The sequence below is a fragment of the Bombina bombina genome, chromosome 7 (genome assembly GCF_027579735.1).
Source record: "Bombina bombina isolate aBomBom1 chromosome 7, aBomBom1.pri, whole genome shotgun sequence".
NCBI classification, from domain to species: Eukaryota; Metazoa; Chordata; class Amphibia; order Anura; family Bombinatoridae; genus Bombina; species Bombina bombina.
In genome coordinates, this window is record NC_069505.1 from 156,665,157 (window position 1) to 156,679,224 (window position 14,068).

General features: G+C 35.6%; 1 protein-coding gene across 2 annotated transcripts in view; it reads left to right on the top strand.

Moving 5' to 3' along the window:
- The window catches only part of BBOX1 (gamma-butyrobetaine hydroxylase 1), a 268,381-nt gene that overhangs the window by 4,971 nt on the left and 249,342 nt on the right, over positions 1–14,068 (top strand). The window contains exons 1-2 of one of the 2 annotated variants that reach the window (XM_053720389.1): positions 8,455–8,473; positions 10,760–11,202. In XM_053720389.1, the coding sequence (XP_053576364.1) occupies positions 10,813–11,202 (390 nt within the window). In that variant the 5' untranslated portion in view covers positions 8,455–8,473; positions 10,760–10,812. Of the gene's footprint in view, positions 1–8,454; positions 8,474–10,759; positions 11,203–14,068 lie in introns of those variants that run through there. The other variant, XM_053720388.1, reaches the window with a different exon arrangement.

Sequence of the window (14,068 nt, forward strand, 5' to 3'; positions counted from 1 at the left end):
TCTCTTTAACCCCTTTTACTTCTGGGACTTTCAGAAAAGATCTTGTACAAAATACTGGATAATTTGTAGCATTTCTGCTATCACTCCATTTAAAAAGAAATAGAGCCTTGTTTTTTGTATTATTTGCCTGTCAAACCTATACAGGTAGCCCTCAGTTTACGCCGGGGTTAAGTTCCAGAAGGAATGGTTGTAAATCGAAACCATTGTAAATTGAAACCCAATTTATAATGTAAGTCAATGGGAAGTGAGGGAGTTAGGTTCCAGGCCCCTCTCAAAATTGTCATAAGTAACACCTAATACATTATTTTTAAAGCTTTGAAATGAAGACTTTAAATGCTAAACAGCATTATAAACCTAATAAAATAATCGCACAACACAGAATATATAATTAAACTAAGTTAAATGAACAAAAACATTTGCTAAACAGCATTATAAACCTAATAAAATAATCACACAACACAGACTTTACTTGCATTTTTCTGCAAACAGTTATTTCTATGCATTGCAATCTGGACTGATTTATAGACAGGAAGATATTTTTCCTTTGCAAGCTGTTCGATAGCTCAGGTCTGGTTAAACTGATTAATTTCAGCTTGCTTGGCTTGCATATCTTTGCTGCAACACAAGCGAACAGCTCCACCTACTGGCTTTTTTAATCAATGCACTGCTTCTCAATGCTTTTCAATAGCAGTCACATGACTGAAAAAAAGGTTGTTATTCTGAAACGGTGCAAATTGAACCGTTGTAAACCGAGGGCCACCTGTATATATATATTTATGCAGGTATTAATCTAGGCCGATTTTTATATATTTCATGCAACCGTTTCACCAATTATTGTGATCATTTTAGATTTAAGGATTTTGTTTATTTATTTGTTATTTATTGGTCTTTATTAAAAACTTTTTTAAACACAGAACAATGAATACACAAAGCATATGAACCAAAGCTTGGCACATATACAATTAAGACAATCAATTAGTTCTAGAATATATGTCATAGGTAACTCCTCAGCTCCCTACAGTCTGTGTAACAGGCTATATTGTAATAATGTCTGTTAATATTCAGTTTAGAGGGGTACGCACATTGGGCGTTGTTGTAGTTGAATATAATCTGTGACGATAGTCATTCACTCAAAATAAGTTCAGTTATTGATACATTCGCAAATAAAGAAGAAGAAAAAGAAAATATAGAAGATGAAAAGAAATTGCAGTGAAGTGGGAATCAGACTTGAAAAAGAGAGTAAAGCAGTGAAGGAAAGAGTGAGAATTGCGGAATGGGGATAAGGTCTTGCCTTATTTGTGTTTGTAGTATTTCCCAGTAAAACTTGATGCCTTGGAAAATAAGTAATTTATTTTTCCTAAGGTATGTGTACTCTTCAAGGGTCATGAGCTCTTTCATTTTTGCTTTCCACTCAGATAAGCTAGGGGCATTAGGCGATCTCCATTGCCTAGCAATCAGTGAGCCTCACTGTTTAATACTGCTTGGAGGAGAGCTAATCAAATCTTGCAACCCTTTCCTAGGCCGGTCTTTAAATAGTGCAATTAGCGGTGTAAAGGAAAATGTGTCGCCTAGGAGAGTGCAGAAGGCAGTTTGTTCCAAAAATCTTTTATTAGCGGGCATGACCACCATATATCTCATGTTGCCTATTTCCCTGCAATTTCTTCAGCACTTGGGTGAAGAGTTTGGGTAGATCATCTTGAGACGTGTGGGTGTTAGATACCATCGCGATAGTATCTTGTCATTTAATTCTAAGATATATGGTGATGCTGAGGATTTACATGTATTATTGAACAGGAGCCGCCATTTTGGGGTGTTATGTGTAGGCCTAACTCATTTTCCCATCTCTGTGTGTAGCTGGATAGTGTAATGTACAGATTGTCTTCCAATGTTTTCCTAGCTAGAGCTAATGTGCCCCTTGAAATAGTGTCCTATCTACATAAACGTTTGAATGGGGTCATCTCTCTTATGAAGTCTGATTTACAAGGGGATGTTGATAGTAGGTGGTGCAATTGGGCATATTTCAAACCATGGTGTGAAAAAGCCCTTTCTTGTTCTAAGTTTTCCCTGGTGGATGAAGTCAAGTATAGGGGTAGAGAATCAAACTTCGTTATTTGTTAAGTTATTGGAGATAGAATCAAGACCCCCAATAAGTTCAGCATTATGAAATATAGGTGACAGTGGTGATCTAGGAGTGTATATTCTTTTATTGTTTTGGATAATTTTGTCCCACACAGTAAAGATATGGTGATATAGCATAGAAAATCTAGTTTACCCTGGTTGGGAGCCGGCATAGTGGTCCCATTGCAGGTGATCTGAGTATATTAGAGTCTATCCATGCCTTATCCTTACGTCTCGTGTGCCAATCCAGCACTCTCTGTAGTATAATTGCTTGATAATATTTATTTATCTGAGGCACTCCCAGACCCCCTCTGTCCCTTGGATGGTACAGCGTGGTCCTTGCTACTCCTACGTATTTTTGTTCCCCAGATAAAACTATTTAGAGTGGATTGTAGATGTTGTATAAATGAGGCGTTAAGATTTATAGGAACGTTTGATCATTAATAAGGAAGTGTGACAATTTGCCAAAAAGATGAAATTCTTTGGCTAGATGGGCTAAAGAGGTTTTACGGTGATGTTAAGGTAAGTAAGATATCATCTGCATATAAACTAATCTTAATTTCTTTGGAGCCTATTTGTATGCCCTTAATGTCTGCATTCTGCCTGATATGAGATGCTAGGAGTTCCATGGCTAGGATGAAAAGGATTGGGGAAAAGGCACAACCCTGTCTCGTACCGTTATTTATGTGGGAGGAATTTGATAGAATGCCATTCACTTTTATCTGTGCCGTGAGGTTACTATATAAACTAAAAATTCTATGTATCATTTTTGCGCCTATGCCAAACCCTTTCAGTGGTGAGAATAAAAATCGCCAATTGACGATGTCAAATGCTTTCTCAGCATCAGTGGAGACAAGGACTGTTTCTAAGTTATTTGACTTGGCATAATCAATCAAATGTAGCACTCAGATTGTGTTATCTCTGGCCTTTCTATGCGGGACAAAGCCTGCTTGATCCGTGTGGATTAGCTGTGGCAAAATTTTATTTTAATAGGACGATAGTTGCCTGGTTCCAAAGGTGATTTGTCCTGTTTAGGTAACAATGTGATGTGGGCCTTAAGCATATCTACTGAAAAATTGTTGCGATTATCTATTGATTGGTACAATTTTACCAGGTGTGGAGCCAGGATAGATTTGTAGTGTTTATAATATGAGTTGTAAAACCCATCTAGGCCTGGGCTTTTTGTGATGGTAGAACATTGATAGCTGCCAGTATGTCCTGAATGATAATTGGGTCTTCTAAGTTGCCTATCTCCTCAGGGTTAATGTAGGTAGGTTAGCTTTAGCAATGTATGAGTCAATATCAAGCAGGGCCTCTGGGTATGTAGTAGGTAGTAAGTTATATAGATTCTCATAGTAGAAGCGGAAGGTTTCTGCAATGCTATTACTATCATGTACAGTGTTGTTTCCCCCTGGTGACAATCTGCTGACAAACAGGTTGTACGATCTCTGTTTCACTGCCTTAGCTAGTAATGTGCCTGCTTTATTGTCCTCTGCAAAATAAAGCTTTTTTTAAGAAAAGTGCCTTCCTCTGAGCTCCCTTTTGAAGAAAAATGTGTAAAAGTTTTGCCTGGCTTTGTGTACATGTTGAGCGATCTTTTCGCTCTTGGGTTCTCTTCTGTGTGTAAGTTCTGCGTCTTGTAAAGATGTATAAAGGGACTTAAATTCTGCCTGATATGATCTTTTTTTGTATCGCCTTGTGCTTGAAAAATTCTCCTCTGAGGAACCGCCTTATGTGCGTCCCGAATAAATGCAGGGGTAGGCTGCGTACACTTGTTGAGGGAGAAATACTCAGTAAGGGACCTAGAAATGTGTGTGTTCATTTAGGGATTTTTCAAAAGGGTATCATCCAGTCTCCACAAAAATTGTGTGAGTGGGGCAGAAGGTTAATTTAAGTCCATAGTGACCATGGAGTGATCTGACCATCGGGTACTTTGAATTTTTTTTTTTATTATTAAATATTGTTTTTTTATACATTTTCTGCAATGTAGGATCCCCCCTTAAAGGGACAGTCAACACCAGAATGTTTGTTGTTTAAAAAGAAAGATAATCCCTGTATTACCCTTTTCCCAGTTTTGCATAACCAACACTGTTATAGAAATACACTTTTTACCTCTGTAATTACCTTGTATCTAAGCCTCTGCAAACTTCCCCCTTATTTTAGTTCTTTTGACAGACATGCATTTTAGCCAATCAGTGCTGGCTCCAGGGTAACTTCACGTGCATGAGCTCAATGTTATCTATAGGAAACACATGAACTAATGCACTCTAGTGGTCAAAATGCATTCAGAATAGAGGCACTCTTCAATGTTTAAGAAATTAGCATATGAACCTCCTAGGTTTAGCTTTCAACTAAGAATACGAAGAGAACAAAGCAAAATTGGTGATAGAAGTAAATTCGAAAGTTGTTTAAAATTACATTCCCTATTTAAATCATGAAAGTTTTTTTGGACTTGACTGTTCCTTTTAAACCTCCCTGATCCCTCCGAAACAGCTATTTACACCCCCCCCCATTTAACTCGTGCCCGCCATCTTAGGTACTGGCAGCTGTCTGCAAATTATAATATATAGAAACAAAAGATGCACCATAAAATGCACTCACTTACAAAAAGCTATAATGAGCAGATAGAAAAAAATGACAAAAATAGTGTCATATTCAATTAAAATTTACTTTTATTAAGTTTAATGTTAAAATACTGAAGGTAATACCACAAAATAAGGAAGTAAGTTTGTGCTAGATTTCTGGAGGGAGAATGATGCGTGGGTAACGTCAACACGCAACGCAGCTGCGCTCCTGGAGTGAGAGAGCGGAGACGAGACAATGGCTTACAGGCCGCGTTTGCCGCTAAGAACCAGGGAGACACACCACAGCCGGAGAGAAGCCACTTGGAGCGGTTAAGCCACCATGCCGCCATGGCAGACCCGGCAGTGAGCGATATGAAGCGCAAGAGAGTGGATTTTTTCGCCACAGGTTGCAGTCTCACATAAAGAAGGGCCTAGGGGAGTGCATACCCCGACCAGTAAGCAGGGGCCAGGTGCTTAAGATCTGAAACTGGCTCTGCGGACGTGTCTCACAGGCTGAGACCTTCACCCCCCGAACACAATAGCACCATGGAGGTTCTTGGAGGATACGGGAGAGAGGTAGGAGGCCTTATTAGGCGTATAAATCTTATTCCTACTATTACATGCAAACAATGTGAACTTAAAAAAAAAAAAAAAAATACCTCAAGATAAACACACATACAAATTTAAAAGAACTGAATGTTTTAACCTGTGTATACTGTGCAAGTAGATTGCCAAAGATTCATTTAGTTATACTAAATGCGAGCCTGAGCAAACAATCCGGTATTTTAACAATAAACGTAATAAGTTAATTTTTAATTGACTATGAAACTTTATGTCATTTCTCCTATCTGTTCATTATAGCTTTTGTAAGTGAGTGCTCTTTACGGTGCATATTTTGTTTCTATATATTATAGTTCATTATTGGCACTGAGCACCCTCCTCAACCGCTCTGTTGAGGATTGATATTGAAGTACCTGTTTCACAAAGAAAAAAAAAACATTTTTAACTTTCTGTAGTGGGATTTTAAGTATTTTAGTGGTAATGTAATTCAAAGCAGTGTGTTTGGCTTGAAAAAGGACCATATTTTGGCCAAAACATGACAAACATTCAGCATATGAAAAGTGATTTATTCAGAGTGCAGGTACTTGTGTGAACATGATGAAAGATAGATTATTTAATTTTTTTCTTGAACTTTTTTTGAAATCTGTTCCAGTGTATTTTGTGGTTGTCATGGTAACCTGTTAAACAAACTGGATACAAAATAGCTACAATAAAATAGAATTGTGTGTGTACTTACATGATGCAATAAAAACAAATACGCTGAAAATAATTCAGATAATATTAAAATACAATACCTAACGATTGGAAGTTTGTAGTAATGACATTCTTAAAAACATGATATAGAGGTTGACTCCTGTCATGCTTATCAGCTCCCTTTACTCTATTTTTAACATGGGAGTGATCATATAATCCAAAAGATATCACCATTTAAAGGGACATGAAACCCAAAAAAATTATTTAATGATTGAGGTAGGGAATTTAAATTTAAACAACTTTCCATTTTACTTCTATTATCTAATTTGCTTCATTCTCTTGATATCTTTTTTTGAAGAAGCAGCAATGTAGTACTGGTAGTTAGCTGAACACATTAGTAAACCAATGACAAGAGGCATAAATGTGCAGCAACCAATCAGCAACTCCTGGGTCTACCTATGTATCCTTTTTTAACAAAGGATACCAAGAGAACAAAACAAATTAGATCATAGAATTCAATTAGAAAGTTGTTTACAATCACATGCTCTATCTGAATTTTTGTAAATAAAATTGGGTTTTATGTTCATTTAAGTATTATAAATAGAGGATTGAATATGAGCAGATATCAGAAATTCTTCTATAACATGCAAAGAAAACATTCACATTGATTATCAAATCTATATTAAAGTGAAGGTAAACTTTGGTGAATGAAAGCTGTTTTTTAAAAATAGGGGGGGCACTTTCATTCATCAAAGTTTACAAAGCAGCCGTTTTGTTAAAAAAATTACCTTTTTTTCTTTTCACAGCTAGAGCAGCTTCCCCCACATAGAGATCCTCTATTCACACATCAGCAGTGACTAATCCGGCTTCCTCCAGTCACAGCATGGCCTCAGGCAATGACTACCCTGGGGGGAAAGCTGTGATTGAAGGAAGCAGGATTAGTAATTGCTGACGTGTGAATAGAGGATCTCTATGTGGGGGAAGCTGTTCTGGCTGTGAAAAGAAAAAAAGGTAATTTTTTTAACAAAACGGCTGCTTTGTAAACTTTGATGAATGAAAGTGTCCCTGTTTTTAATAGTATTTTTAAAAAAATGGGTTTTCATTCACCAAAGTTTACCTTCACTTTAATCAAACGAGCTTTGCTTTATATATCAATAAAGTGGACACATTGGGGCCTATCTATCAAGCTCTGTATGGAGCTTGACGCCCCGTGTTTCTGGTGAGCCTGCAGGCTCGCCAGAAACAGCAGTTATGAAGCAGCGGTCTAAAGAACCCTCTGAGCAGACGGACAGACATCGCCACAAATCAACCTGATCGAGTACGATCAGGTTTATTGACACCCCTGCTGGCGGCCGCGAATCTGCTGCTGGTGCAATGCTGAATACGGAGAGCGCATTCAGCGAGGTCTGTCGGACCTGATCAAATAGGCCTCATTGAATTCAACAGCCAAATGGTGTTGATAAAGAACAAAAAAGGGCCACAGATGTAATTTTAGAATTTTAAGTGAATATATGGTCTAGATTCATTAAATCTATATTCAGCACTATTGCATAGTCTTTGGATAGTGACATGCCAGAGACATATCTATGTATATTTAAGACCTATATATAATATATTGTACAGTAAAAGTTATCTATATTAAACGTGAGAAAATTAAGATCACAACTGAAACATCTATAAATATTGTTTAGCCATCACATTCTTGTTTACTTCATACTCACATGTGTGTGATTGGAACAGTGTTGTTGCCTCTTCTTACAGAAACAGAAATTCACAAAGACAAATCTTTTTCTGTACAGTGAGCTTTGTGATATTTTCAGACTAGACACTTAGCGATTTCATGATTTACAGTAAGACTTAAAATTCTGTTACTGAAGTTGTGGTCACTTTTTTTTTTTAATGGAAATTAATTTTCTGCAAATTTTTTATTAATTTTTTTTAGATGAAAATGTTGCCAAAACGGAAAATCAAGTTCACTCACTAAATTTAAAAAAAAAAAATAATTTTTAAACATTTAAAAAAAAAATATATATTTTTTTTTAAACATTTAAAAAAAAAAAAAAGCATCACTGTATCCAATAGCAAAATACACACATGGACTGCATTATCCTATTTTGGTATTTCACACATTCACATACGCACACTTTTGTTTGCACTAGACAAATATTTTGAAATAAAAAAATAGACAAAATATTTCTGTTATATAGCAATAATGTAATATTTATTATGATATTTGAAACACCTCTAAGCTTACTGTTTATCACACAAGTATCTGCATTTATATACAATCTATTCAATTATTGTTGCAATATTTTTGTTTTAAACAGATTGTTTTGTGGTGAGGAATGGTGTTTGTAGGGGCTGTTTAGCAAGTAAATTTGTCTCAGGGACAGATTATGGAGTTGCACAGTAAAGTGACTGGTGTCAGGTTTCCTAGATTACATTTGCCTGGATGTGTGTGAGGATAAACCCAAGGAGGGGGAGGGCTGAGGTTTACCAGGAAATAGTATGTGTGTGTGCTGGAGGCAGAGAGGAAGGTAAACCTGGATATAGTTCCTAGTAGGTCACAATAAAATAAAATGTGTTTTGTACATGGAGCCTATGTTAAAGGTTTCAGTATATACCACTTACATGTGTGCCTTATAACATCCATATAATATATCCTGTAGAGCTGAAAATGGCACATATATATTAGTGTGTGTATGTGCACCATAAATACATAATAATTACATGTAAATACAGTAGTCTGTAGATGAGAATGCACCCTATAAAGAAGTGCATATATATATTTTGGTAAAATCTGACTTTAGCATTCTAGATTATATATATATATGCACCATAAATACATGTAAATACAGTAGTCTGTGGATGAGAATGCACACTATAAAGAAGTGCATATATATGTTTATATACAGATCCTAGTTTCCATACCCTAGACCTGAAGATGTGAAATATATAAATAAATCCTACAGACCTGATTGTATACAAAGGCCTATATATTTATCTGTATACACACATACACAAATATATCCTTAGAGCGACATAAAGCTGCATTTTATTATTGCACTACTGCTTGGGTATAATGGTGCTTTACCCCTGTAAATGGGTTAAACACTTTGCTGCTTTGGAGCTGATTTTAGCTATGTCTTCCTGAGACCTAATGATAATTCATAGCCACCAATCACCAGCTAACTCCCACTAACTGTGCTGCTTCTGAATCTATCTGGATATAATGGAGAGAACAAAGTACATTTGATAATAGAAGTGAACTGGAAAAGCTCTTATCATTGCTTGCTCTATCTAAACCATGAAATATTTTTGTTTCTTTACTCTGGTGTCCCTTTAAGAAAGTGTATTGTTGCATACATTTTATTTGATAATTAAATTAAATGCATGTTGCATACCTAAGTATTCATTGCATACTGGGTGATAGCAATTTATATTGGAATGGGACAGATCCCAATAAGAAAACACATTTATTCAGCATATATTCAACTGAAAAAATGTTTTCAGATGCAGTCTTTTAGGTGGGACAAAAAAAAATGAATATAAATGAGTGGTCAAAGTTTAGTTAACATTTGGGAGATTTGAAATTTTTTGAAAGTCTGAAAGAATAACAATAAAAAACACAATATGAAAATCATACAAGCCATTGTACAGTATTTTCAACAAATGTCTGCCAGGCTAAGCAACCCACCTTGCTAATATGTAAAAACCTATATCCTAAACTACTCTACTTTAAAATTCATAATTTAGTGTGTTTGTTACTGTTTTAGAGCATTTTATTATTGCACTATTTATTGTTTTTAACCCCTGCAAATAGGTTAAACACATAGTTAAAGTCAGCTTCAGAACAGCAATGCAAAATTGACAGCTAGCTAAACACACCTGGTGAGCTAATGACAGAGGCATATGTGTGTAGTCACAAACCACCAGCAAGCTCCCAGTAGTGCATAGTTGTTCCTGAGCAAAGGACACCAAGAGAATGAAGTAAATTTGATAAAATAAGTAAATTTAAAAGTCTCTTAAAATTGCATACATAAAATTTTCAAATACACTATAAATTACAATAATGGAAAAGTTAACATTTGATGGCAAATATAGGGAATATTAATGTGGCCAACATTTGCTATTTGTAATAAATGTGCTAAAACATTCTCTACACATAACAAACATACACATTGGATCCACGCAGAATAAAATGTGGTGGTACAGCAGAAGCGTAAAGTGGGCACCCGCTTTGAAATGAACAGTCCTTATATAAAGGAAGATGAATTGGTTATCCCAAGAGAACAGTTTAAATTGCCATTAAAAACACTGATACTTTACTATAAACACTTTAGTTGTGTGTAGCAAAAAAACTTAGCAATATACTTTCATTATTTATTTTGACCCCTTTTCATGTAATTTAGCGCTGAAAAATGTGGATGTTCAAATTCTTAGAGCTGAAAAATCACATTGCAGACTTCTCAATGCTGACCCTGCTACATATCTTTCACTTATTGTAGTTAACAGATAAAAACTGCAAAACATTGCATTTTATACTAACTTTATGACTGTGGCTAGCCTTTTGGTCTTCAGGCTCAAGCTTGGATTGGCTTCTCCAAATAAAGGAAATTGTGGGTGGAGTTTGGCTGTTGAAAACAACTGCAGTAAAAAATTACACCTAACTGATATGTTATTCTATAGCAAGACCAAAGAAATACTTTGTATTTACAAGATATTTTTACTGTGCCTTTAACAAAACCCCTTTTGAGGGTCAGTAGTACAAATGAGTATTTCAATGCATCTAACCATACTTATTATGTGTTTTCTCTTTCTAGGAAACTTCTTTCATTGAAATTATATCTTAAACCTGCACAGGAGCAGAACAGCAATGTGGGCCACTGTGGCAAAACATTTATTAAAGGCTAAAGTCCACAGATGTTTTGTGCAATTCCCAGCAAAGGTTCAAAGGAACAGAAGCTTTCCTTTAAGATCTTTGTTTCTTTTCCCTCGTTGGCAGCAGAAAGCAGGAGCACTTATTGCTGAACGTGCAGCTTATCCTATCACCATGATACAGAATGTAGAGATATTTGATGCTGAACGGTTTGTGTGCGTACACTGGGAGGATGGTAACCAAAGTCTCTACCCCTTTGTGTGGCTCAGAGATAACTGCCAGTGTCCTCACTGCTTTTTGGATTCTGCTAAAGCTAGAAAACTTCCCATTGAAAATCTGAACGTGAACACTGGAATTAGAGATGCTATCTTGACAGAGGACAAGAAGGTACCTTGTGATTGCTTGGGACTCATTATGTACATAGACACACCTTATTGATAGGACATATGAGTACCAAAGTCTGTTATATAGCCCTATATACGCCCAATGAGCAAAAAAAGAGTAGTTTAACTGTAGAGCAGCCTTCCAGTAATGACCATATTGTTTCTAACAGGTATTTCAAACACACTGAAGTTTTGAACCATAGAGAAGACTAGATGGGCCAATGTTATCTGCATACTAGGGATGGGCAAATGTTTTGCAACATTTGAAAAATGAAACAAATTTTAACACATTTGTTTGTTTGTTTTGAATTTGGAATGTTTGTACAACATTCTAACATTCGTTTAACCCCGATGTAAACAAATAAGTAAAAGTTGAAATTGCGCAATCATTCATGCGATTGCATGATTTCAATGATGGGATCGGGTCACTCCCACCAGCCTGCGATCCCATTTAGGAAGCGGCTATGGCTTCAGGAGAGCCAAACGGCTAAGATGTTCCATGCTGTCCTAACGGCGCTAAAGCCCAGCACAGTTAGGATGCCATTGAACGTCCTAACGGTGGGAAGGGGTTAATGTAATTGTATTTCTAATGCTATCTTTAAATGTAATATTAAATTCAAATGTATCCACTTCAGATATTGTATAATTCAAATCAAATTATGCAATATTCGAATTAAAGAAATTTGAATCAATATATACTGTATGTATTAGTATTTCTAATGCCCTCTTTAAATGTCAGATTCGAATTATGGAATATTCGAAAAAGAAAAATTTGAATCAATATTTGTATCTATTATGTATCAATGTACTAAATTCCCTACCGCATAAACTGTTGAACCTTTGAATAGTATTTGTTACATTCGAAATTTCTAATGTGGATATTCAATCTAATTATGAACATTTTGAAAATGAAAGTAACATTCAAAAACTGGAAATATTTGATTAATGAATTTTAATGGATTTTCATTCTTCTCAACATTCGATTGTCTAAAATGAATGTGCACAGGACTATTCGTTCTACCAAGCGAATTGCACTTTTAACACATTTGCCCATCACTACTGCATACTAGAGCTATATTTCAGATTAAAGGGACATTGATGGGTTTTTTTTTATTTATGCATCAAAAATAGTTCACTGCATTGCAAACAATCGGCATGCAAAATGCTTCATTTTTTTAAAGATCTTGAAAAGTCTCTTGAACTTTGTTTATATCTATTGCTTTGCTGTGGCCAATTAGAGGAAATATATAAATAAACTCCCTCAAATATAAACCAATCGCTGTGCAGCATGTAGGAGTGACAGCATTTTTTATTCCACGAAATGCAATCCAGGCTCTCTGGGGGGGGGGGGGGGGGGGAACGCTATAGTTGTTAAAGTAAAATTGCAGTAAAAGCAAGCACATTTTTGGTTCAGCCCCTGGGTAGCGCTTGCTGATTGGTGGCTAAAGTTGTAACTAATGCACTCAGGGAGATAAGAGCTGACATGTTGCTAACTTAAGTTGCATTCTGCTTCTTCTAAGCATGGGCAAATCTGACTCCATGTTTAGCTAGCATTCACTGAGTAGTAAACCAGTTCATGTTACTCTAGAACACTGGTTTTTAAAGGAAATCTGAACTAGAGCACATGTGAAATAATCAGCTGATTAGTAAATATGATTATATTATGGTTATATCACCCAAGGTTATTCTGAAAATCTGACCTGTTAGGGAGGCCTGAGGACAGGTTTGAAAACCAGTGCTCTAGAAGATTTATGTCATCAAGCTAGATATATGCCTTAAAGGGATATTGTAATCAAAATTAAACTTTCATTATTCAGATAGAGCATGGAATTTTAATCAACTTTCTAATTTACTCCTATTATCAATTTTTCTTCATTCTCTTGGTATCTTTATTTTAAAAAGCTGGAATGTAAGCTTAGAAGCCGGCCCATTTTTGCTTCAGGACTTGGGTAGCGCTTGCTGATTTGTGCCTAAATGTAGCTATCCAATCAGCAAGCGCTACCCAGGATCTGAACCAAAAATGGGCCAGCTTCTAAGCTTACTTTCAAGCTTATTTAAATAAAGATACCAAGAGAATGAAGAAAACTTGATAATAGGAGTAAATTAGAAAGTTACTTAAAATTGTATGCTCTCTATGAATCACAAAAGTTTATTTTTGACTATATTATCCCTTTAATGTAGAGACCCCGAGCATTCTTGTAGGGCTGTGATGGGAAGTAATAGACACTGCATGAATGTAATTTAAAAAAGAAATACAAGGTAAAATCCATTTAAAATGATGAATAAATACATATTGCAAGGATTTATATTAAAGGGGTAGTAAACACCAAAAATGTTATTGTTTAAAAAGATAGATACTCTCTTTATTTACAATTCCCTAGTTTTGCATAAGCAACACATTATAGAAATATAGTTTTTACCTCTGATTATCTTGTATCTAAGCTTCTGCCGACTGCCTCCTTATCGCAGATCTTTTGACAGACTTGCATTTTAGGTAATTAGTGCTGACTCCTTATTAACTTCACATGCATGAGCACCGTGTTATATATATATGAAACACATGAACTAACGCCCTCTAGCTGTAAAAATTGTCAAATGCATTCAGATAAGAGGCAGCATTCAAGGGCTTAAAAAAAACATATAAGCCTCCCTATTATTAGTCTTCAACTAAGAATAACAAGAGAACAAAGCAAATTTGATGATAAAAGTTAAGTTTAATTTGGACTTTACTATCCCTTTAAGTATAAGCCACTGCTTAGTGATTTTTTTATTACAATAACAAAACAGACTATTTTATAAAAAGCATAAGTTATGCTTACCTGATAATTTCCTTTTCTTCCGTGGGAAAGAGTTCACAGCCGCATTCATTA